Below are 27,796 nucleotides of genomic sequence, written 5' to 3'. Positions count from 1 at the left end.
CGAAACACTTCCACTTTCTTACTGCCATGTCAGGTGATTCTATTGAACACAGAACATTTCCATTTCCCTATAAAATTATGCAGAATTTGAAGAGAACTTTCATATGCATTTGTTGATACAGAGAGGGAATACTTCCATATTCAGGTATGATTATAATTTCATAACTAAAAATATCAGTGTTCTATTTCCGTTAAGAAAACTTTCCTGGCTAACCAAAAACAAACCATAAAAAAAGAACATTGTGGGAACCAAGAATTTTTAGTAAGGACTGAATTGGAAATGTTACGTAAATCTTTTGTGTATCAGTCTGTACAATTAATAAATAAGAATTGGGAGTTCAATTGGCCTCTGGGCTCTGGAAAATAGAAATAGCACTATTCTAATGCACTGTAGCTGTGTGTTTATGTATAATGTTGTTTTTGTATTAAGGTCTGTTTATTTTATTAGTAATTATCGATGTGAATTGATGTGAGACACGCTGTGAGAACAAAGACAATTTTTTTAAAGAATTCCAACAATAAAGTGTAATTGGATTGAATAATTGAATTGAAAAAGTAATATTAAAGCCTCTAGTTTTATTAATTTAAGCCTCTGGGCCCTGAGGGTGTTTTGGGGGCCTGGAGACGTTTTTAGATGCCCTGACATTTGTGCTTTTTTCAGTTGCTTATAAAAATATAAATGGCTAAAGTCTAATAACACTGTAAACAGCACAAACTGGGCTACAATAATATGTTTTTGAGAAAACAACGGTTATGCGTGGTTAGTGAAAAACAAAAATGTTGAAGTCACTTAAATAAGTCCATAAAACACATACAGAACAATTGTTTGAGAACTGGATCTTGTAGCCTATTGTTTTTGCTTCAAAATAATATGAAAATCATCTTGTTTACTTGCTCACAGAAATTAATATATTGATTTAAATTTTCTAAGACACTTTTTGAGTAGAAAGGGTCTATGCGAGAAGGCGTCAACCTTCACATTCACACCTGAGAAGACAAAAGCCCGCATAATGAATATATTTTTTGTAGTTTATTAAGAATATATTTAGCTATCGCACAAAATAACTTGAGATTCACTTGCATTACATTACATTACATTATTCATTTAGCTGACGCTTTTATCCAAAGCGACTTACAATTGCTATATATGTCAGAGGTCGCACGCCTCTGGAGCAACTAGGGGTTAAGTGTCTTGCTCAGGGACACATTGGTGTCTCACAGTGGATTCCAACCCGGGTCTCTCACACCAAAGGCATGTGTCTTATCCACTGCGCCATCACCACCCCACTTGCGAGTGCAGAACATTGTATTAGGAACAATCAAAACTGACATTTTAGCATCATTACTCCAGTCACACAATCCTTCAGAAATCATTCTAATATTCTGATTTGCTGCTCAAAAAACACATTTATTATTATTATTACTATTGTTGTTGTTGTTTTTGTGACCCCCACATGTAGTTCAGGTCACAGGAATATTAAACTGATTGTGTATATTTTATTTATTATTTACATGTGTCTATTTCTATGTATTTATATACAGGTCCTTTTCAAAAAATTAGCATATTGTGATAAAGTTCATTATTTTCTGTAATGTACTGATAAACATTAGACTTTCATATATTTTAGATTCATTACACACAACTGAAGTAGTTCAAGCCTTTTATTGTTTTAATATTGAGGATTTTGGCATACAGCTCATGAAAACCCAAAATTCCTATCTCAAAAAATTAGCATATCATGAAAAGGTTCTCTAAACGAGCTATTAACCTAATCATCTGAATCAACTAATTAACTCTAAACACCTGCAAAAGATTCCTGAGGCTTTTAAAAACTCCCAGCCTGGTTCATTACTCAAAACCGCAATCATGGGTAAGACTGCCGACCTGACTGCTGTCCAGAAGGCCATCACTGACACCCTCAAGCAAGAGGGTAAGACACAGAAAGACATTTCTGAACGAATAGGCTGTTCCCAGAGTGCTGTATCAAGGCACCTCAGTGGGAAGTCTGTGGGAAGGAAAAAGTGTGGCAGAAAACGCAGCACAACGAGAAGAGGTGACCGGACCCTGAGGAAGATTGTGGAGAAGGACCGATTCCAGACCTTGGGGGACCTGCGGAAGCAGTGGACTGAGTCTGGAGTAGAAACATCCAGAGCCACCGTGTACAGGCGTGTGCAGGAAATGGGCTACAGGTGCCGCATTCCCCGGGTCAAGCCACTTTTGAACAGAGAAGCAGCACTGGACTGTTGCTCAGTGGTCCAAAGTACTTTTTTCGGATGAAAGCAAATTTTGCATGTCATTCGGAAATCAAGGTGCCAGAGTCTGGAGGAAGAATGGGGAGAGGGAAATGCCAAAATGCCTGAAGTCCAGTGTCAAGTACCCACAGTCAGTGATGCTGGTGTTGGTCCACTGTGTTTTATCAAGGGCAGGGTCAATGCAGCTAGCTATCAGGAGATTTTGGAGCACTTCATGCTTCCATCTGCTGAAAAGCTTTATGGAGATGAAGATTTCATTTTTCAGCACGACCTGGCACCTGCTCACAGTGCCAAAACCACTGGTAAATGGTTTACTGACCATGGTATTACTGTGCTCAATTGGCCTGCCAACTCTCCTGACCTGAACCCCATAAAGAATCTGTGGGATATTGTGAAGAGAAAGTTGAGAGACGCAAGACCCAACACTCTGGATGAGCTTAAGGCCGCTATCGAAGCATCCTGGGCCTCCATAACACCTCAGCAGTGCCACAGGCTGATTGCCTCCATGCCACGCCGCATTGAAGCAGTCATTTCTGCAAAAGGATTCCCGACCAAGTATTGAGTGCATAACTGAACATAATTATTTGAAGGTTGACTTTTTTTGTATTAAAAACACTTTTCTTTTATTGGTCGGATGAAATATGCTAATTTTTTGAGATAGGAATTTTGGGTTTTCATGAGCTGTATGCCAAAATCATCAATATTAAAACAATAAAAGGCTTGAACTACTTCAGTTGTGTTGTAATGAATCTGAAATATATGAAAGTCTAATGTTTATCAGTACATTACAGAAAATAATGAACTTTATCACAATATGCTAATTTTTTGAAAAGGACCTGTAGGTAACATTGTCATCATGAGTGTATATCAAAGAGAGCAAAGTTGTATTTTCTAAATACTGAGTGGCAGTTAAGGGAAGAGTTGCCATGGCAACTACGGCGCATCTTCAGTCAACAAAGAGGACCACTTGACTAAAGGCAAACTCTCTCTCTCTCTTTCTTCATTAAAAAAGGTTTGTAAAATGGTGAAATTTCAAGATAAATTATAAATTCACATTCTTTACTGTTCAATGAATGTTTTCTATTAGATACCTACTTAATTAGTCATTTTAGAACAGATGTCAGGTCATAGAGTTCACTTGTGTTTTACACTTGGCATTGACTTTGAAGTGGTCAAGTTTGAGTGCACTACAATGCAGTGAAGCTGATACAGAAATTTCTGAACCGTGGGACCAGAGACGTGGTGGTACTGGAGCCATGGTGATCGCCAAGTCTATAGAGACGTTGAGTTGCAGAACGTGTGAAAATGTTGTAAAGACGGCTGACTTCATCTTAGGAATTTGACTGTCATGGAAGGGAAGTGTCATCTTGGCGGACCGTGCAAGAAGAAGCCTGGTGTGGGAATTAACTGTTTGATCACATTGCCTGCTGATGTACTGTTCCGAGTTGCCAACATCGTTTTTCCAGTACCAGAAAGAGACCAGTCAGAACTAGACCCAGACGACTCTGAGAGTTGTTTAACCCCCTGGGGTCAACAAACGCAGATACGCATTTTGTGGCAGATTTTCCTGATAAGGCCAAAATAAGCTTGAATTACTCTGCCATTTTTGATCGTACAGATAAGAGCAATACACCATTCGAATCTGTAAGGGGTCTACTTTTATTTGTATACACTCATAACAACAACAACTAAACTTTGTGCTTTTGAAGAATAAAGAAAACAAACAGGGTGCGCTCTCTGCCTTCTCCGTCTCCACGAACTGCTTTTAGAAACGCGTCACTAAAATGAATTGTAACTCGGCAAATACTCAACACAGACACATGGGAGTTATCTCTGTAAAAAGCTTAAAGTGTCTACTTTTAAATTAAGTTTTAAAAGTAGACATTTATCGAAAACAAATCTTCTGGGATAAAGTAATCCGTATGAAACAAACATGATGTTCAGTCTTTCCCGACTAACTCGTCATCTCTAATGCAATCCTGCCCCCTCGCTACTCCATTCATATGTAAATATCCACGTGAGACACGCATGTGTAAACGCCAAACATAAACAAAGAGTGAGATTGTTCATCGCGGCTACTGTTAGTTTCTGCAAAAAGACGCGCTGAGTAAAGGCTGGATTTCCCTCAAAAATAGAACAATATTTCGTCCAGAAGAGATCAGTCTGATGAGTAAATAACGTTTATTTTTTTGCATTATTTAACGTGTTATTGTGACATAAATATACTAGTTGGGTTGTTTCCAAATTACAACATGATGAATGCTACGCATCTAAGAAAGTTTAGACCATGTTTATTATTAATAATCTGTTCACAAATATATTTTAATAGCGTGATAAATGATAACAATTAGTTCTCAGATATAAAACATATTTTTTATAGTACAAAGTACATCCTTTTATAGTACAAACCATGAGTGAGTCTATGGCTGCAAAATCAAATCTTATATATCAGAATCAATATATATATACAGATGCTCCTGATATTAACATGCTCACAAATGTTTTTTTGGGGATTTGATTGAATCAGATAACTGCACCACAGATGAATCCAGCTGACTTTCAGTCTCTTCAAACTGTTTTCCTCTGAGAGTGCTGTACCAGCATCAGATGTTCAACTACACTGATATTCTATGGTAAAACAAGATCCTTGACTACTGATTGTGTTTTTCTTCTTGAATCCATGGAAAGAAGCAGAAACACTTAAATAACACACGTAAATATCAGGTATGATTTACTTGTTTCACTTACTGAACAGAATCTGTTGCAGGAATGACTGAAAGTCTGTTCACATCTCTGTGGTTAGATCAGTGTGCACAATAAATGTGTCTTTGACCTTCATTATGTATGTTTTGATTATACTGTGTTGTAAATAAAATACAAATAATAAAAAAAGAAAACATTTTTTCAATCTCCTCACATTCTGTGTTATGTGCCTCAAAGTCAGTCACACTGATGGACCATTATGGGGGAAAATCACTTAATATTCAAGGACATTGCCACTCCCTCGCATATAGACTTTCTATCACAAAGCATGTCTTTAAAAATTTAAATCAATATATTGTTTTCTGTGAGCGAGTAAACAAGCTGATTTTCACATAATTGTGAAGCAAAAACTTTAGGCTACAAGATCCAGTTCTTAAAAGTCTTGTAAACAATTGTTCTGTATGTATTTTATGGCCTTATTTAAGTGACTTCAACATTTTTGTTTTTCACTAACCACGCACAAACGTTGTTTTCTCAAAAACACAATCATGTACATAAATGCTGCTAACATATTATTGTAGCCCAGTTTGTGCTGTTTACAGTGTTATTAGACTTTTGTCGAAAATTCTCCAGGCCCCCAAAACACCCTCAGACCCCAGGGGGTTAATACCTTCATGTCCATTGAGTTTTTGCTTGAATCACAGGACCAAGGTATGAGAGAACTGTTATAGTTACAAGAGACTGTGAATTCGGTTAAACAAATGTGCACAGTTGTATATTCACATGAGAATAACAAAGACATACACACTACATACAAACCTCAATCAGTCAACACTACTGAACCTGTTCAGTCAACATCATCATTCAATGTAACTGGATCAGGGGCATTAGAATGGCCAGAACTGGCACAGAGATAGAAGTACAGAGGATGCTTTCTGATTATGAAGAGCTCAGTAAGAAACTTATTCAATATATGTCTACACCCACACAACAATACACTGTCACAACAAACTACTGACACGACACAACATACAAGCCAACCTGAAGATTCAAAGCAGCTCCATTCTGACAGGGTGTTCCCTATTAGCAGCCTTTCTTACATTTCCACACCGGGAGTTTAAGATACATGGGGGTCAAATAGGGGATCACACATCAGATATCACCTGTAATAATGTTTGTAGGCAGATAGATAATGGTGTAAAATAGAACTTTAGTGATGCAGAAATAGTCAGAGGGGTACTGCGGAATATAAAGCCAGGGTTTTTCAAGGATATGCTAATGAACAAAGAAGACATGACCATCAGAGAACTTAAGGGGTTTTTACAGTCGCATTTGGGTGACAGAAGTAGCACTGAATTGTTTCAGGATTTCATGTGCACCAAACAAAGTGAACAAGAAACACCTCAACAATTTCTGTACAGGGTCATGGGGCTTAAACAGAAGATACTCTTTGCTGCAAAACAGGCAGGGTCTGACAAGAAATATAACCCAGCGACAGTTCAAGATGTTTTCTTGCACACTGTGTACCAGGGCCTAGAACACAAATGCAAGGACATTCGCAGTGAGTTAAAGCCCTTATTGACTGATACAGGGCTCTAGACTGCGACACATTTGCGACCATTTTTTTGAGAGTGTGCGAGTAAAAATTTGACGTGGTTGCACTTGTGCGAGTGCCTGGTCTGCGATGCTCCAAAACATCTGCTTCATATAGTGCACGCTGCCAGCTGCAGCACATTATAGCAGGAGTCAGATTTCACGGATCAGGTGAAGAGAGGCGCTGTCAGCGCCAGCGCTTCGTGGGTAGAGCCTGGTTTATACTCGCCGCATCAGCATGAGCACGAAGGTGCGCACTGCAGATGGAGCACAACGGAGGATTTACAGGATATACAAGACCTCTTAGCGAAAGGATGGATTGTTAAATCAAAGTCTACATTTGCTGCTCCTGTGGTCTGTGTGCAGAAGAAGGATGGCAACCTGTGACTTTGTGTTGATTATCGCCTCCTGAACAAGAAGACAGTCCCAGACAGACATCCATTACCCAGAATTCAGGACTTGATTGATACACTCGGAGGTTACTCCTGGTTCAGCATCATAGACCAGGGTAAAGCATACCATCAAGGTTTCATTGCAGAAGGAACTCTAGGCACATGACAGTCTTTATCACCCCTTGGGGACTATATGAGTGGGTCAGGATCCCCTTTGGATTGTCAAATGCACCAGCAGCATTCCAACGCAGCATGGAAGAAATGCTTGACTCTCTGAGGGATGAATGTTGTATACCTGGACAATATACTATGCTATGCAAAGTCCTTTGAAGAACATGTGGAAAGCATGCGCAGTGTTCTTAGGGCCCTCCAGCTCCATGGTGTCAAGTTGAAACCTGAGAAATGTGAGTTATTTCGCAGTGAAGTCCAGTACGTTGGATGCCTGATATCGGCTGAGGGGGTGCTAATAGATCCTAAAGACTTGGAAGCTGTTCGTTCACTCACAAATAATACACCCCACACTGTTGGTGACGAAAGGAGACTATTAGGCTTCCTTAGTTATTATCGTGCATTCATTCAGGACTTATTCAGAATAGCAAAGCCATTGTATGAGCTACTACAGGCAAAACCTGATACTCCTAGAGAAGGGCAAAAAGAAGGTCAAAGGTCCACAAGTCCCCTCCAGAACTCCAGTGGAATGGACTAACGACCATCAGCAGATTCTGGAAGAGTTAATCGACATGTTAGTAAGCCCACCTGCGTTGGCCTACCCGGATTTCAACATACCATTTACGCTCCACACTCATGCATCTGAGTGTCATTCCTGCAACAGATTCTGTCCAACAAGTGAAACAATTAAAGTGTTTCTGCTTCTTTCCATGGATTCAAGAAGAAGAAAAACAATCAGTAGTCAGGGATCTTGTTTTACCATAGAATATCAGTGTAGTTTAACATCTGATGTTGGTACAGCGCTCTAAGAGGAAAACAGTTTGAAGGATTCATCTGTGGTGCAGGTATCGGATTCAATAAAATACAAACAATTTGTAAGCATGTTAACATAAGGAGCATCTGTATGTTTGTGATTGAGCAGATTTCCTACAGCTGTGGACCTTTCAGCGCTTGCTGAAAAGTAGTCAGGGATCTTGTTTTACCATAGAATATCAGTGTAGTTTAACATCTGATGTTGGTACAGCGCTCTAAGAGGAAAACAGTTAGAAGGATTCATCTGTGGTGCAGGTATCGGATTCAATAAAATACAAACAATTTGTAAGCATGTTAACATAAGGAGCATCTGTATGTTTGTGATTGAGCAGATTTCCTACAGCTGTGGACCTTTCAGCGCTTGCTGAAAAGAAGCCATGGAGCTGCGCTTGAGTGGCGGGACTTGAGCGGCCATCCAGACGTGGAGATGCACTCTCTTTTCTGCTTTTGCTCTCCTGACTAATTCCACCTATTCATGGTTTATATTTTGCATCATTTCCAATAAATTTCCCTCTTAGACCGAGCCTTTGTGTTATCCCTCTTATGTGTTATGGCAGTGGCTGTAACAGGGGGATACGCTTAACGTGCAACTTACTGGGTTACGTTCATATTGTAGGCTATTCTGCTTGTCTGTATGCTTTATTAATAAGGTGTGTACTGAATTTAGTCCTCTAATGTTTTACATTAAGCGTTTTAAAACGTCCCAAAACCATGCCTTGATAAGCATGCACTGAATATTTCATCCAAGTTCAAAATAAAATTCTATGGACCGCTCCATTGTGAACGTATGTAGCTGTATGAACCACTACAATCTGTAAAGTAAAATAGGAAGTGTTTGTCCGAACTCAACTGGTTTTGCGAGAGAATGCAAAAGTTTTGTGAGGGAACCCAAATATCTTTGCGAGAGAATGCAAAAGTTTTGCGAGAGAACGCAAGAAATCTGAAAAATATTTTTTCCTCCCACCCAAACATTTTTCACTCGCTCTGATTTTTTCCCACCACCATGTCCCTTTAGGGGCTCCGTAGATATGCATACAAGCCCAAAATGTGAGCGTATTTCTCTCATATAAGGAATGCTCAATGTACCGGGACAGTGATATTTTAAAGGGGTGGTTGATTGCGATTTCACTTTTTTAATGTTAGTTAGCGTGTAATGTTGCTGTTTGAGCATAAGCAATATCTGCAAAGTTACGAAGCTGAAAGTTAAGTGTAAATTGAAATACCGTCTTTAAAAATTCTGGCAGTTTAATGTCTACAAAAACGACTGGTAAGGGACTACGAGTTACTTCCCAGGTCCGTTATATCAAGAACCTAGAATTTGACATTAACCCCCCGCCCCCAGGAACATGCTGCGCTGCTTTAGAGAAGATGAAAAGTAAACTAGGGGTGCACGTAAAAATCTATTCATATATGAAATGCAATTGTGTCTTCTAATGATTCTAATGGATTCACAAATTTCACAATCAATGTTCTAAAACAGCAGTTCTTAATAATGTTAATTGCGTCGCCCTGCTCTGCACACACTCTGCTCTGCACCTCTGTCTCTCTCTCTCTCTCTCTCTCTCTCATTCAGATCATCAACTCAGTTACTAAACTTATTTTCACATACTGTAGCTATGAGAAGCTTTATACATGGACGCGTGTGCGGTTGCCGTACTGTATTAAAGCTTTAATCAGAATAAAACTGTATATTAAAAGCTAACAGAAGCAGTAGCATTTACAAATAACAGCGTATCTAAACGTATGAGATGACAACAACAACAAACAAAAAACTTAGGCCTACCATTAAAAGCTGTGCTTGCATAGGTTCTGCACGATCCTCTTCACTAATATCGTTAGGTTACTGACATAACCCCAGTTCTCTGATAACATGAAGTGAGGTATCTCACTATGGGAACGCCACAGGCATGACCGACAGCGGAAGCACCTATAACACCACGTCTGCCAACTATGGCAGACCAATCGCTGCAGCGATCAGGGAGTCCCGCCTCCCTGCCGTTTCGTCATTCTCCGCATATCTCTTCTCCATGCACTAAAGGCAAGGAGGGCAATGTTTGTGAGATACCTCACTTCATGTTATCAGAGAACCGGGGTTACGTCAGTAACCTAATATTATATTTCTAACATTCGTTCTGTGTCTCACAATGGGATATAGACAACTCCCGTATTGCCGATATGCTGACGAAGCGGACTAAAGAAAGAGAGGTTATGTGAATCATAACTCCCGACAGAGGTGAAAACAGAATAATATGAGAATTCGCCCCTTAATAAACTGCATTATTCACCCTGACTACTCACTCCCAGGACTGAGTGAGTCAGAGAGGGTTCCATCACATCCAGTCAATAGAAAACGAGCAAATGTGTGCAGAGAAGACCAGCTGGCTGCAGTGCAAATTACTTGAATAGAAATGCCTCTAAACAGTGCCCAGGATGTAGCCATGCCTCTAGTTCAGTGTGTTCGTAATCCTATTGGAAGCTCCATGTTTGCATTATTTTAACACGATAGAATTCACCACCCAGTGGGAAAGGCGTTGACCGGAGATATGTTTTCCTTTGTACGTGTCAGTCCACGAGACATATAGCTGATATCTATAGTATAGCATAGCTGATTGCTCTTACGAAGTGTGCGGGTTCTCAGAACATATGTATAAAGAGCACAAATTGGGCATAAACTGTGTAACCTCGCCTCCTCTAGGGATGAAAAATGTATTGGATGAAAAGCTAGCAGGTCCACTGGTTCAACTGCACCAGCATGATCAAACACTTTAGGCACAAATGCCGGGTTAGGTCTAAAAGATACTTTTTGACCCCCCCAGAGCGAACATCATACATGAGGAGTGAACTGATAAAGCATGTAGCTCACTCACCCTTTTTGCTGCAGTAAGAGCAAGTAACAAAGCCATCTTAAAAGCGAGCAGCTTCAATGCAATGTTATCAATGGGTTTGAAAGGGGCTTTTGAGAGCATGCTCAGAACTACGGACAGATCCCAAGGCAGTATGGCTGTACGATTAATCGAAATCGAATCACAAAGCCTGTGATGTGGACGCGATATTACTCTGAGTGAGCGCACCTCCATTCTCCCCGATCAGCACTGCTCTAGCCAACTGTGTATACGCCCACCATTTAAAAAGGGTCAGATCGAAAGTTAGGCTAATTAAAACTAAAGAAAAATATATGTAACTTCAGCTTCGAAATGTCGGACAACGAACAAAAAAGGTAATTTTCAAGAGCTGCGTCACAACACAATTCAAGAGCTCCCTTATCGGGTTTGCTTTCAGTACTGGAGAATAAAAGATACATTTTTAGATGTTTTTATTAGTAGGCTACATGAACATTATCTAACACATTTTATCTCCTCAACAGATTCATTTGAAATAAGTTTATAATGCGTGTTCGCTAATTCAGAAGACCGCACACAGCCTGCACACACAGCCCGAGTCTCTGAATGCTTTCTCAGGCGTGCACCTAGGATTGATTGAGCTCGTGCAGGGGCGTGGTTAGTAAGTGCCATCATACATCACAGGGGTATGCAACGTCCAATAGGAAAATTCAACTGCAGTAGCCACCGTTCAACCTGAAGAGGCCAGCACTCAGACGTTTTTACACCATATATTGTAGAATTAAAACCCTTTATAACCAAATGTCAAAACATTTACTCGAATCAATGCACAGCACTAATAAAGACAAAGTCTTACAGATTATTAACTCCAAAAAGTATAGTATGTATAGTTACCCTTTAATGTAAACTATAATGGTGTCTATACTGGTATTTGATGCATTCTATTAGTGGGATGTAATTTAGCAGATGGCAACCAATAGAACAACAGTAATTCCTATTGGAATAATGCCCAAAACAAAAAGGAATTTTGTAATGGTTTTTATGGAAACTATAAGAATTTCTGTTATGGTTTCTATTGTTTTTTTTTTGTTTGTTTGTTTTTGTTTTCAGCAGAGTAACGATACTCATACTGTGCTGCACATTATTGACACTATTGTTGCGGCACATAAATCAAATCGCAATCGCAATATCTATCAAAATAAAAATCGCAATTAGATATTTTCCCCAAATCGCACAGCCCTACAAGGCGGGAGCAGTGGCTTTGATACTGGGTATAGCCTACGTGCCCCTCTCATAAACCGATAGACGAGAGGGTGTTGGCCAATAGTACCTGCATTAAAACCAACATGACATGCTGAGATAGCGAACAGATAAACCTTAACTGTTGAAAAGGCTATGCCCTTATCCAGAAGGTCCTGTAGGAAGCACAGCACATCTGAAACTGAACACAAGAAAGGAACAATGTTTCTATCTGCACACCATCCCTCAAACACCCTCCATTTGAGATTATATAAAGAACGTGTCAAGGCAGCCCTCGCATTCTGAATTGCCTCTATCACTTTCTGAGGTAACCCAGCTGCATTCAGATTAAGCCTCTCACGGACCAGGCCCAGAGAGCTAGTTTCTGAGGGGCGGGGTGAAATATTTACCCCCGTGCTTGTGAGGGGAGCTCCTTGCGTGCTGGTAACGTCCAAGGTTGGTCATAGAGCAGTTGCACAATCTCTGCCACCCATAGTCTCCCGGGCCAGTATGGCACGATTAGCATCATTGCATGTTTGCATGTCGAACCCTCCGTAGTGTCGGCTCGATTAGGCTCAACGGAGGGAATGCGCACAGTAACGCATTTGGCCACTCGTGGGCTAGAGCATCCACACCCAACGGTGCATTGTCGCCAGCCAGAGAGAAGAACAGGGGACGTTGTGTGTCTTCACGTGATGCGAACAGATCTATGATGGCCTGGTCGATCACTTGAGGGTGGAGTCTCCATTCCCCATACAGTGGATTCCCCAGTAAATCCGCTCCCCTGTTCATTATTACTGGAATATGTGTCACACATAACGACAGGAGGGTCCTGCTGCTCCACATAATCAGTTATTTCTCTAACAAATGAAGCTTGTGAGAATTAACTCCTCCCTGCCAATTTATGTAGGCTATCACTGTTGTATTGTCCATCCTGACCAGTGTTGTGCAAGTTACTTCCAAACTGTAATACATTATAGATTACTTGTTACTGTTATTTAAACGTAATGCCTTACCGTACAATATTACTGTCTCAGAAGTGTAATACGTTACATGACTCCTGTATTACTTTTGAGATACTTTCACCAAAACAACTACAGAAGTAGAACTTAACATTCTAAAATGACAAAATGTAATAGAGCCCTGCACGGGCCTCAAATTTAGGCCCTAGCCTGGCCCGGCCCGTGTCCCACAGCTTATCAGAATTATCGACCCGAGCCCGTCTTACTACGCTGTATTTTTTACTCATAAAGGTAAGAATAATACATCATTCTGAACTGTAAAGGGTCTACTTTTATGTGTGCACTCACAATATCAACAAAACGTCGTGCTTTTATCTTGAACAGGAACGCTTCACTGAACCGAAAGACAGCAAATACATGCCTCACCGATATGATAAATATATCTATTGAAAATATTAATTTCAGCATTTGTAGCGGAGGGTGATACTTTCAAAATGGTGGCGGCACCCCAGCTTGCAACATGGCATGCAACCTCACTAATTTTCAAAACCTGACTATGGCTATGGTGGAAAATGTGTTTTTTGAACCTTAAACTGCATAAGCACATTACATTACACCAAATACACAACATAATGTTCTTTTTAGCAACATCAGGGAAACTAATGTGGCTAACTCTGGCTTATTTACAGTACTTTACTCTTTATTAACACATGGGACAGTGGAAGTGAAACACAGTATTCTGAACGGGAGAAAGAAAGCGTGATTTCCGTACATAAAAAAGGTAGAAGACATGGAAACAGTTTGTCATTTTTTTTACCCTATTGTTTGTTATATTTATTTGCTCAATGTCTTCTGGGGTTTTGGTTCTTTTACTGTTGTAGATAGCCCATAATATAACCAAAATTTTATTCATTGTGTTTGGGCCCCTCTGGACGAGCGAGCATAGGCACGTGCCTAGAATGCCTATGCGTAAATCCGGCCCTGGGTACACTACTATGAAAATCACACAGCTTCAATGTGACATCAATACGAAAAAGGGATATATTTCATAGATATTGTTAATAATAATAGTTGTTCATATTAAAATATGTATGAACTTAATACATGACCTAGACTATTTATTTAGCACAAATCCTGTCATTTTAATAAATATTACATTAAATTTATTAAAAACTGTTGCTGCTCCAATTAAGCTCAGTGTGCTCTCTTTAAGATCTTCCACATTAAACATCAATGTAAATACTTCATAAACAGACTTTAAATATTAGCGGATGGTTGTCACTTTAAGTTAAGTTAATCTATTTTCTATGGATTCTGTCGACTCAAATCTGCAGACTGACTCTGACCTTTGCCAACTAGCATCATCTTTTCCAGACTGTAAATCTGTGGAAAATCGGGACAAAAATCGGGTCCAGCCTTAAGAGACTATACATAAGTTGACATCAATTTAACAAGGGGTTTCATCATGAGGCTATTTTCTGTGTTCATCCCCATGAATTAAATGTTTTATTGGTTTGTATTTTTGAATATGTGTTACTTAGCTGAACGTGGACTAGTCTAGATGTTGCAATGTGCTTAAATGACACTTCACTATGAATATATAACAGATTCAATTGAATGCCTAGCTGCTTGATTTTAGTGTTGTTTTTTGTGACTGACTTTGTACCTTCAAAAAAATATATTTTTACAATTATTCTTTAAAAATGTCCTTAAAATATAAATAAATCCAATTATTGGACACCATACTTGGCCACACGTCACGTCCTTTCCTTTTTTAAATCTCTGAAAGTTCAGACTAAAGTGATAGTATTACTTAGTCGATAAAAAGCAAAGTAAATGGTCAAAGTAATTGTTTTTTAATTCTTCAACAGGAAAAATCCAAATCAACATATACAAAACTGGAACAGCACCAGTCATTCACCTACGACAGGACAAGACTGAAAAATGAATGATCTATTCCTCAAACTCCATCTAGATGTCAGGCAGTTTAACAATATGAGAGCATCAAATGTTCTTCAGATAACTGCACATTCATTACAGTTCCATGATCCATTTGCTGAAGAGAAACTTGTTCAGACTTTCATACAAAAACTACTGATAATGGACTACAGAGCAAGAAGCATCCAAACTATAGAAACTAATGAACAGCATCACACACATCAAAGAGACAATGACTCATCTGAAGATGAGAGTGATATTTTTGATGATGTTGTTAAGAACATCACTTACTGTCATGAAGGCACAAGTCAATCTGAGCGAATTCACCCAATGGATGTTCAGATGGCTGTATTTCATTGTGCTGATGGTTTCCTGAAGCAGCTGATGGTGACTAAACTGTCCCAGTGTCAGTACGCTCTGCCTCTGCTTGTTCCTGATCCAATCACACAACAGATTGAGTTTCCTCTCTGGACATTCAGACAAATCAGCAAGAGCTGGAGGATGAGAAACAAAAACAATGAAACCATCAGTCAAACCCAGCCGATTTACAAGGCACAAACTCCAATGGTGTTTTTCTTCAGGTTTGGCTCTGTGTCTTCATCCAAGTCTCAGCTGATGAACAGTCTGATCAATGAGAAACACAACACGTTCTTCCACAGGAACTGCCCAGGCAGCAGCAGAACCAGAGTCCTGATGGATGGAGTGGTGGAGATCGCCTGGTACTGCCCTTCTGGGAAAAACACAGATAAATTCACTGATTGTGTTGCGTTCTGTAATCTACACGGTGATGCAGGAGACCATGAGAAACAGCTGCAGATCCTCACTGAGATGGCCTCAGTCAATGTTGTTCTTCTACCACGACTGGACAGGAATGACAAACATGCAGCAAAAATACAAAACTTGTACAAGGACAGAAAGCCACTTATATGTCTTCTTACAGAGAAGGGGTGTACATCTGCTGTAACTCAAATGAAGAAAAGAAAATACAAAATTGGTCTGAAAGATAGAAATCAGTCAGATGTGTCTGAAGAACTCATAAGAGCCATAAATGATTGTCTCTTAGAATCATCTTCCACTTTCAGACTTGAAGATTTGACCAAACACTCAGACATCAGAGTAGATGAGGAAGATGATGATGACTGCAGGAGAGGAAGAGAAGCAGCACAGAAGATGATGAGTTTACTGGAAAAGAAAGATCTGACAAAAATCAAAGAATCATTTCTGCCTCATCAGGGGAAACTGTGGCATCAGTGGTGTCAGAAGAACAAAGAACTACATCGACCTCAAGGACATGAGACAGAAATGGAAATGAGCAGAAAACAAACAGAAATGAGAAAAATCCGTCAACAGCAGCATGAATCTGACATTAGTGAGTTTATGAAGTTCTTCATTGAAGAAATTAACTTAAATGCTGCATACAAGATATTTTTCTTTAAATGGCTCAGAATCCTTATTGATGAATTTACATCAGCTGATCTTTCTGCTCTGCATCAAAAGTATGATGAAAAGTGGTCAACAGTTTTAAAACTGAAAGGACACTTTCTTAATATTTTCCATCGTAAGGTTGAACTTGAACTTGAGAGAATATCTAAGGATCTTCAAGCTGCAAACTTTGGTTTGGAGCACATCATGAGGGAGATCGGTCAGATCTATGAATCATGTTCATCTGTGAAGAAGAACAAGAAAGACCTGCAGATTCACTTCTCTTCTCTCCCGAGTCTCGCAGCAGAGATGATGATCTCTGGATTTCCACTGGAGCTGATGGATGGAGACGCTGCTCATGTTCCTGTGATCTGGATCTCTGCTGTTCTAGATGAACTCATCCAGAAACTGGGAGACCAGAGAGTCTTTGTGCTGTCAGTTTTAGGGCTTCAGAGCTCTGGGAAATCCACCATGCTGAACGCCATGTTTGGACTCCAGTTTGCCGTCAGTGCTGGCCGGTGCACCAGAGGAGCTTTCATGCAGCTGGTCAGAGTCTCAGACGAGATGAAAACACAACTGAACTTTGACTATATTCTGGTTGTTGATACTGAGGGTCTTCGTGCTGCAGAACTGGCTGGAAGATCAACAAGACATCATGACAATGAATTGGCCACATTTGTTGTTGGTCTGGGAAATGTGACATTGATCAATATTTTTGGTGAAAACCCAGTTGAGATGCAGGACATTCTTCAGATTGTTGTTCAGGCCTTCCTGAGGATGAAGAAGGTCAGACTGAATCCCAGCTGTGTGTTTGTGCATCAGAACGTGTCAGACATCACAGCTGGAGAGAAAAACATGGAGGGAAGGAAACGACTGCAGGAGACACTGGATGAAATGACAAAACTTGCTGCTGAAGATGAAGTCTGTAATGCAGAATGTTTCAGTGATGTCATTAGTTTCGATGTTCATAATGATGTGAAGTATTTTGCTCATCTCTGGGAGGGCAGCCCCCCCATGGCACCACCAAACCCAAACTACTGTGAAAACATTCAAGAACTAAAAGAAACTATTGTATATCGTATCTCAAAATCACATGGAATGATGCTAATAAACTTAAAAGACCGTATTAAAGATCTCTGGGAGGCTTTACTGAATGAACGATTCGTCTTCAGCTTCAGAAATTCTCTGGAGATTTCAGTCTACAGGAATCTGGAGACCAAATACAGCAAGTGGACCTGGAGTCTTCGCAAAGCCATGCTGGAAACTGAGAACAAACTACACAACAAAATAGAAAATGAAATAATTCATGATGTTGAGGAAACTGGTCTTCTAAGAGAACTGAAGAAGACAAGTGAAGAAGTGGAGAAATCAATGTCAGAGTTCTTTGAGAAAGACAAAGATGCAAACATACTGATTCAGTGGAAAACATCCTTTGAACTGAAAATCCAAGAGCTTCAGGAAAACATTGTGAGAGAAACAAAGCAGAAATTAAATGAGATTCTTCAGCAGCGAGATGCAAAGAAAAAGATTGATGCTCAGAGGAAACAACATGAAAAAACTCTCTATGAAAAGAGCAAAGAACTCGCCTTTAAAGTCAAAGACAAAGCAAATGATGCAGAAACAATGAAGAAAGAGTTTGATTTGTTTTGGGAACAGAGTGTGAAGGTCATCATCAGGGACATTCCTACAATCAAAGACATTGACATAATGAGAGATGTGAGAAAGGTTCTCAGTGAAATCTACGAAAGTGCTCATCCAGACTGCTGGAGGGAGGGCAAGGATATTTTAACTGTTCAGAGTTATTCAGATTATGTAAAATATAAGAAATACAGTGGATTTTTTAAAAACACCATACGAACAGCTAAAGACGATGAAGCCCGAATAAAATCATTTGTCAGAGATGTTGTTCAGGAGACAGAGACAAACATTCAGTCATTTAACATGTTAAAGATGGGCTACAACTTAAGCTGCATTCATATACTCATAAATTACATCAAGCAGAGAGTAACAAAACATGAGGGAGGACAAGTGCAATATGTGTTTAAGAATGAATTCTTCATGGATTTGGTTTATTTCATTTGTAAGAGAGCAAACAATACGATTACTGACCAACACAGACTGTTCAGAGAAGCCAATGATCCTGTGCTCTATTTGGAGAAGAAGAGAAAAGAGTACTGTAGTATTTTCCAGAAATACTGTCATGGAGCCGCATCAGCTGCTATTTTTGGTGAGATCATCTGTCAGAAACTCAAAGAGCCCATCGAGCAGAGCGTCTACAAGAAGACTGCCAGAGATTTAGCAGATGAAATGAGATCAAACTGTTCATCACTGAATGGAAACAGATCAAATCTGGAGAAACACATCCTGAAGAAACTGGCAGAAGAGGAGGATTTTGGCAAATTCATGAACTACATTAAAACTCCCAGAGATCACTTCGAGAGTTTCATCAGAGATGAAGTCAGCCGGTACATCACTGATCAGTTCAGTGTCAGTGTTTTACCCAAGATGGAGGAGAACACTAAACTCCTGCAGCAGAAGATCATGAAAGCAGCTCATCAATCTACTGAACATGTTCAAGTGAACAGTGGAGATGCTGGTTTGTGGTGGAAGAGTTTCACACAACAGCTTTCAGATGAGCTGATCTTCTCTGAAAAAGACCTCAGTGGAGTCAATCATGATGATGTTGATGATTTTAAACTCTTAGAAGGTGTGATAAGACAAGAACTTGCTCCTATTTTGTCTGATATCAGCAGTAGATTCAGCACAAAGACATTTCCAGGAAAGCTAGACTTTAAATTCAGACCAGATGAGCTTCTGATTGATCACTTCTGTCAGTGCTGTTGGGTTCAGTGTCCGTTCTGTGGAGCCATCTGCACCAACACCATAGAAAACCATGATGGAGATCACAGTGTTCCTTTCCACCGTGTCACTGGGATAACAGGGATGAAGTTCAGGAATACGACAAACTTGACTGTTTACATTTGCACATCAGCAGTAGCAAGCGATGGATCTTTTTATCCAGATTCCTCATATAACACAGTCCTCTGGAGAGAATACAGAAAAGGAGGTGATAGATTTGCTAAGTGGAGCATCACTTCTGATGTTTTGGAACTGCCCTACTGGAAGTGGTTTGTGTGGAGATTCCAGAAAGATCTCGAAAAATACTACAAAAACACTTTTGAGAAGTATGGTAAGATCCCACATGAATGGAAAGAGCAACTGAAAGATAGCACAGCAATTACAGCAATACAGAGTTTAGATGAGTACATCAAAACAACAAATACTTTCTTCCAGATTAGAAAAATACAGTAAAATAGACTGCTCTTATAAATTCTAAACAAACAGATTCAGGTTTATTGGATGTATATTTTTGTTCACCCCACCCCTAGAGGGTGCTACCTTAAAACCTTTTTTGTAATTCCAGTGAAGGATAAATTACATGGCTGTCTATGTCTTTGCCATAAGGTACTATGAGACAGGGAGATGATTGGCCTCTGCAGTGAAGGATAAACTGCTCTGACTAAATCTACAAAGTCGAATTACTATTTATGAAAATTCAACTCTTGTGGTTGTTTAAAACCACAGTTTATGATTTATGATAATAGTTTTTCAGTTTCATGAGAATGAATCTCAAATAAGATTATTTGTTCAGCAGACAGACAGATTGATTGATTAATTTAACATTGACAGGTGACAGATGAAATTAAAATAAACTGTCACTGAAATGTATATTACTTATTATTTTTTATTATTATTACTTATTTATTTTTATTACTAATCAAAACAGCTAAACTTGGCATGACATTGTTAAAGGGTTATGAAACCCCAGACTAATTTTTCTGAGATTTTAGCAGAGCTGTTTTTGTTGCCCATCATAGAATACCATGTTAGCATCCGATCATTTTAACTCTTGGAGAAAACTGGTTAATTTTAAGCTTTTTTTTGTGCCATTTTCATCTTCCGGGATTAAATTCTACATCGTGTTGACATCACAATTTGTGACGTGGTAATGGACTATAGTACATCAATGACACGTCGGTGTCTGTTATATTATTCATGAGGCTGCCTGTTCTTATCCTATGAGAAGACGCTTCGCTTAATTATTCACAACAGCATGTGTTGATTTGCTATGACAGATGCTCCAGACTGTGAGGTCGCAAACATTAACTGAGAAAAACATTCATGGATTGAAGGAGAATGTTTGTTTTTGATTTGTAATAAGAGATCGGCACAAACGCAATTCATTCACTTAGTGAGTGTAACAGTTTTTACAGCTCTGTGACGTAACGCAGCAAAAGGCTTATATAAACGCCACAGAATAAGCCTTAAAAGTTATGTTTTTGATACAGAGTGTAAATCTTGTTAATTGTGTTTTAAAACAGATGGTCTCAGACCTTATGTTTATTAAAATATCACTCCAATGTAAACATACTTCACTCTACCAGTGTTGGGAAGGTTATTCTGGAAATGTATTAGGTTACAGATTACAAGTTACCCTATTTCAAATGTAAAAATTAGTGTAATGTTTCAATTACTTTATTAAACTAATGTAACTGATTACTTTTATAAATTTCTAATGTTTTCAACTGTTAATCATTTTGAATAATTTAAACCAGACAGGGTTAACCTTACAGTAGTGCTCAACACTGATTACTGTCAGACTTTAATTAAGATTATAATTATAAATTAAATAAAAAAACAAAAAAATAATAATTTAATTTAAAGCACAGCCACCACAAAATCAGACTTTAATTAGCACCTCATTTTACTTTTTTTCTGAGATTAAATACAGATTTAAAATAATAAGATACAATTTCATAGATATGATACTGTCTTTTGAAATCAAATCTTTGCATAGCTGACAGGAAACAGTGGCATCCAACAAAGCCTAGGAAAAAAAAAACAAGTTCATCTTAAAAAAAATAAAACCTACACATAAACCCTACATTGTAAAAAACAATTCAAGCTGTTTCGACTAATTATTATTTAGTAACTAGTTCCATAGAAATGTTATGTTCACTCAATTTCTGTCTTCAAAGTGTTGCCTGATTTGTTATATTTTAGTTGGCTAAACCTTTACTAAAATAGTTTTATAGTCCATTTAAATAAAATGTTTGAAATGGTCAAATTTAGAAAACTACAGCAAAATAGGTCAATTAATATTTAACCATTTACTCCATGTGTTTCATATGTTACCTCAACTAAGATTTATTATTTGGGCATCATAAGAAATTGCTTTGTAACTAGTTGTTATATTTTATACCAAGTTTAAGAAAATTATTAACTGGTGTCTAGCAATCACTAAAAACACACACATTCAAACACATAATAGCCTTTATTAAATAACAATTTGCATTTATAACATTTGTCATACACACTAAACATGCAGGCTTAAAGGGATAGTTCACCCAAACATGAAAATTAATTGACTCGCCCTCAGGCCATACAAGATGTAGTTAACTTATTTCTTCATTTGAACTGTAAAGGAGATTTTAGGTGCAACCATTGTCTTGCAACAATAATTAACCATTGTCGTGCAACAATTGTTAATCTGCACTTCTCTGGCTGCCGGCTTTCGAGTCAAATAAACAAATAAACATTTTTTCTACTGAAGAAAAAAGTCACTGACATCTGGGGTGGCCTGAGGGTCAGTAAAATAACAGCAAATGTCTTTTTTTGGGTGAACTATCCTGTCATCCCCATTTTTGAAAATTCACAAAAAAGTGCACTATGCAAACTAGTGTTCAAAAGTGCACTATGAACACTATGCAAAAGTGTTCATTCATGAACACTTTTGAATACAGACCTAAGGTTGGGCTCTTTTTAAAGAGGAAAATTAGCAAATTATTACAGAAGTGAAATCATTGAATAAAATTAAAGTATTAAAAAATTATAGAAGTTTAAATTTACTGTAAAAAAAATTTTTTATATTCAAATTAAATATTTTAAAAAAATAGTTAATCTAAAATTGCTATCAAATTAAAGCCACGTGTACATAAGTTGTGTTCCAAATTTGAAGTTGATCTAAAAAAAAAATTGAGGTTCATATGCTATTTTGTTCAAAAACAGCCACCGTGTGCCATTCAAACTCCATTGAATTTCTGTCACAAATCTATCAATTTCTCTCTCAAGCTTACATCTATATCAAAATAAACACCAAAATATGGAATCTTGAGACTCAAACCTTTCCAATGATATGTATTTTGTCAAAATTATAAAAAGTTTTGATTCTAAAAGACCATAATACATTTTGTAATATGACACCCCCGCTAAGGGGGAGGAGACCGCTAAAACAACTAAGATTTATTATTTGGGCATCATAAGAAATTGCTGCGTAACTAGTTATTATATTTTACACTGTGTAATGACCCAGGAAATGTAACTAGCAACCTCAGATCTATATAACGTGTTCAAAGACGTGCAATGTTTTTGTTAGTGTTTTAGTTGAAAATGCATTTTATGCAATTTGTGCTCGTTAGAGGGTGAAAACAACATAACACGAGTATGTTGTATGCTTGATTTGAATGTGCAACGTCTTAATTTGTTATGCAAAAAGAATTATTGCGCTACCATTTTGGTTTCGGTTTCTATAGGCTTTTAAACAGAGACACGCAAACCGGAGCGCGGGCGCTCCCATCGGTTTTATAGGGTTAAATCCCTGCCGCCAAGATGCTCCTCTGACGGTCTCAGTTTATGGAAAATTAAATTTTAAATCTGTTATAGTGGTGGTTAGATTTATTCACCTACGTTAAAATATTTATTAAAAGCTTCTTTCTTTTCAGGTTCTTATTTACGGAGTTATCATAATAAGCTGTATATTAGGTTATTGGGAGAAAATCGGTAGGTCTATGTGAAATCAGACATTGAGCACACCCATATAGCCAAAATGGCATGATCATAACACCCCGCAAATATTCGACTGCGAGATTGGAAATCGATTTAGGCTCCTTCTATCGAAGCATCGAATCTTCGACTATTTGGGGTCACTCCTACAAAGAATGTGCCATTTTACTTCTAAACTGCTTGTTAAATGAGTTTAGGTGCAGGCAAAATTGTAAACATTAAAACAGCATGGTGTATTCAGAACTGTGCTCAACAAAAATAAAGATATCATGTAAAGTAATGGCTGTTGTGTATTTAAAAAAGGTCCAGGGGATTAAGGTAATTGTCATGAATCCGGTTCATGGTCTTCCGCACACTCACCATCAGAAGTCGCCCTTCCAACATATTGACTCTTGCACCACACTACTGTTGCTTTTCACCCATGAACTACAATTCCCATCAGCCATTGCACTGACGACACACAGCTGTCACCAATCTCACATTGCTCTGATCACACAGCTGATTGCACTGATTACACACGCTTTATAAGCCTTGAACGTCCTCTCTGTCTTTGCCGAGTATTGTTCTGTGTGTAACACTCTCCGAGTGTTAGCTGCCTTACCGAGTCTTCTGTGTGTATGTCTAGCTCTAAGTCTGGTTCTACATATAACACTCTCCTAGTGTTAGCTGCCTTACTGAGCCTTCTGTTTTCGAAGTCCAAGTTTAGTTTGTTTTGTTTATAGTCTCGTTTCCCGCTATTGTATCGTGGATTTACCCTTATCTCACCGTTTTGGACTCTGTGTATACCTCGTTTGGATTATTGCTCAGGTTATGGGACTACCCCTCTTCTCAAGCCCTCTGGATATTGTTCGCCGATCGAGGACCCACGCATGCCCAAGAATTACTCTTGTGTCTTGTCCATGCCATAATCGTATACTGGTGTTTTGACCCTGCCTGTTATTTGACTGTTTATTAATAAAAGGTTGCAAATGGATCCACACGTCTCTCGTCTCATCAGCTCCGTTACTAATTACTAATTCAGCCATGAGTTTAAAATTAAAACAAGGTAGTGTTATTGTAAAGATTAATTGAATTAATCAAATCAACCCAGTATGTTGGGTTAAATAAAACAACCTAACTTGCTGGTTCTGGTTTGCCCAACATGTGTTCAGCCATTTATTTACCCAGCTGCTATTAACTAATTTTAAAGTTATTTTTGCTTTTGTTATATATATTTTTTTTATTATATTGTGATTGTGTCCTCACATTAAAATGTGAAATAAATTAGCGTATGACGCCCTCTTGTGACATTTACTGACTAGGATTTTAAACTGGTTTTAGCTACTTTCCATTGAAAGAAGTTGGCAACACTGGTCAGTGGAGTCATTGGTGTTCAGGGAGAAGAGCAGTGGGGAGAGAACGCAAGCTTCGGGGCACCAATGCTGAGGGTGCGACTGTTGGATGTGGATTGACCAATTCTGGTAATTCTTCAAATTTACTAATTTACCCACTGTCCTGGAGAGTTCAGCTCCATCCCTAATCAAACACACCTGAACCAGCTAATTTCAGGATCACTTGAAATTATACAGCTCATTTGAAATGATTCACTTGACGAAATTAAGTCAGGTGTGTCAAAGCATGTTGGAAATAAAATTTGCAGGATGGTGGGTCACCAGGGGCAGGGTTGAAGATCTCTGTTCTAATCCAGTTCAATTCTTTTGACAACATGTAATTATAAATGTACGTACAGTGTAAATTAACTACTTCCTACATGATTAGGGTTAGGATTAAAATTTGGTTTAGGATTACTTGCATGTAATTATGCATAATTAACTTATTATTATAATGAGTACATGTACCGTGTAACAAGGACACCTTAAAATAAAATGTTACCTAAATTTCTTTGAACATTTCTCAAAATACATTCCTTTGTGTTCAGAACAAAACAGAACAGTTCTGGGTCACCATTGATTTACACAGTATTTATTTCCTACTATGGAATCAACGTTGCCCCAAAATGCCTGCTTTTAAACTTTCTTCAAAATATCTTCCTTTGTGTTCAACAGAACAACGACATTTATAGGATGAGTAAATGACAGAATTAAAAAAAAAAAAATAACTATCCCTTTAATATCAATATTATACTATAAGTGTTTATTTTGTACAAAATATTAATTAGATAAAATACTAAATATCATAATACCTTTTTCAACTGAAGTGTGTGCATTCTTTGGAGCTGGTGAGGTGGCTGCTGAGATAGGGCCTTTTGTGGCTTGTGCTGCAGAGGAGGCTGGTAAGTCTTCGGACACCGGTTCTGCAGAAGAGGCTGGTGCTGCAGGGGAGACTGCCGAGGCTTCTGCTGCAGAGGAGACTGGTGACACTGGTGCTGCAGAAAAGGCTGGTGAGGCTGGTGCTGCAGAGAAGGCTGGTGCTGCTACTATGGCAGGTGCTGCTAAGGGGGCAGAGGATGCTGGTGCTGCCGTGGAGGCTGAAGCTGCAGAGGAGCTGGTGCTGCTGAGTCTGGGGATTGGACCGATGCTGATGCAGCCACTGTTTTTTTTTATTTTGAGAGGGATTCGGGGCAACTCCATTCTTGCCATTTTTAAGTGATCTACATTGTACAGAACTGCATTTCATTAGCTCTGTACTTGTACTCTGCATAAATGACAATAAAGTTGAATCTAATCTAATCTAATTAACTTTGTTAAAAACAGTACAGTCTTCTCTTAGCAGATCAGCACTTTTCCCATGTAGTGCCATCACAGCGAAAGGGCCAAGGAAGTTTGCCTCCAGTTTGCCACCTTTTCTCTGTTGATTTCTTACATTTTGTCTCCACACCTGGTCCCCTATTTTTAAGGCAGATTTAGGAGCACCGTGCTTCATTCGCCTGTGATATGGCCATGAACAATATCCTTAATTTGATCAAGGCGCTTTATGTCCTCTGACACAGCTTCCTCAACCACAACAACCTCAACAGTGCTGTCTACCTGTGAACACATTTTTTTGTTCTTTAATTCCATGTTTTCAACAATGTATCGATAGACCTAATATTATATTTATTCATGGGTTTACCTACCATGAAGTGCTCTGGCACCTGTGTTGGGTAGCGAGCCTCTCGCCCAAACATCAAAAAGAATGTGGACACTAAAATAATCTGCAAAGCTATCTCAAAAAGAATAGAGAAGATAACCCCTCTCATAATTCATTCCGACCAAACTGGTTTCATAAAAGGGAGGCACTCCTCAACAAATACACATAGGTTACTCAACTTGATAGACTATTCATACAATAGAAACCTTCAAATTACAATATTGTCTCTAGATGCAGAAAAAGCTTTTGATAGGGTTAACTGGAATTTTCTATTTGCAACTTTACACAAATTTGGTTTTGGAAACTCTTTCATAAACTGGTTAAAAATATTATATAACTCTCCAACAGCATGTGTCAGGACAAATGGCCAAACATCCTCTAGCTTCTATCTTAAGAGGGGCACCAGGCAGGGATGCCCCCTCTCCCCCTCACTGTTTGCAGTTTTTATTGAACCACTAGCAGCAGCAATTAGACAGGCTACAGTGATTAAAGGCATTAAATGCAAGAATGTAGAACATAAAGTTAGTCTTTACGCAGATGATGTGTTACTTTTTCTTCAGCATTCACAAACCACTCTCTCTGAGGTAATTACATTAATAAACTCTTTCTCAAGAGTCTCAGATTATTCAATAAACTGGTTAAAATCAACAGTTCTTCCAATTAATTGCTCCTTCCAGAATTCCTCCACTCCACTGCAATCTGGAAATATTAAATATTTAGGTATTAATGTTTCTCCTAGGCTGACAGATTTGATTAAATTAAACCACATCCCACTTTTAAAGACGGTAGAAGATGATCTAACCAGATGGAAGTCTCTACCCATATCACTCATGGGAAGAGTCGCCTCAATAAAAATGATGGTTTTGCCAAGAATTAATTATTTATTTGCAATGATCCCGAGCAAACCATCACCTGACTGGTTTAGATCTCTGGACTCCTCCATCTCTAAATTCCTTTGGAAAGGTAAACCCCCGCGTATTAGCTTAAAAACGCTACAAAAGACCAAGGATAAAGGAGGACTAGATCTACCTAACTTTCACCACTATTTCTTAGCCAACAGGCTTCAACACATTTCAGGGTGGTTAAAACACACCCTCTTAGATGAGCCTTGGCTAGATGTAGAACAGGCATTATGCAATAATATAGAGATTTCGGATCTGCCATTCATTAGCTTGATCATCAAACGACACGTATGCTTCAAAAGCATCAGTATCAGCTCTTCTCTGACAGCATGGTGGGAGTTTCTAAAAATGACTGAGTCTTCACTAATCCCATGCAAACGTACCCCCATCTGGAACAATCCTGACATATTACTAAACAATAATATGATGAACCTCACAGATTGGAGTTGTAAAGGTATTAAATACCTGGAACATATATTAGAAGGGACAGACTTTATTCCCTTTGACAAATTAGTTAAACAATATGGGATTAACAAAAACAGATTTTTAGAATATCAACAAATTAAATCTATTGTAAAAGGGAAATTTAAATCTAATCATATCTGTAGTATTCTTACGTTTGGCTCAGCCAATCATATGTCAGAAGCAACATAGTCTCTG

The 27,796-nt window shown here is 38.5% G+C and overlaps 1 protein-coding gene across 1 annotated transcript; it reads left to right on the top strand.

Moving 5' to 3' along the window:
* Positions 1 to 101: 101 nt before the first annotated feature.
* Positions 102 to 26,137, top strand: LOC306850635 (interferon-induced very large GTPase 1-like; the record flags this gene model as incomplete). Its single annotated transcript, XM_079386363.1, has 4 exons — positions 102 to 144; positions 14,834 to 19,575; positions 25,429 to 25,696; positions 26,095 to 26,137. The coding sequence occupies exons 2-4, from the start codon at positions 14,907 to 14,909 to the stop codon at positions 26,135 to 26,137; spliced, it is 4,980 nt and encodes a 1,659-aa protein (XP_079242489.1). The 5' UTR covers positions 102 to 144; positions 14,834 to 14,906.
* Positions 26,138 to 27,796: the final 1,659 nt, after the last annotated feature.

Source organism: Barbus barbus (genome assembly GCF_936440315.1).
Source record: "Barbus barbus genome assembly, chromosome: 3".
Taxonomy (NCBI): Eukaryota; Metazoa; Chordata; class Actinopteri; order Cypriniformes; family Cyprinidae; genus Barbus; species Barbus barbus.
Note: the sequence above shows the minus strand (reverse complement) of the source record. Positions and strands in the feature narration are given on the sequence as shown.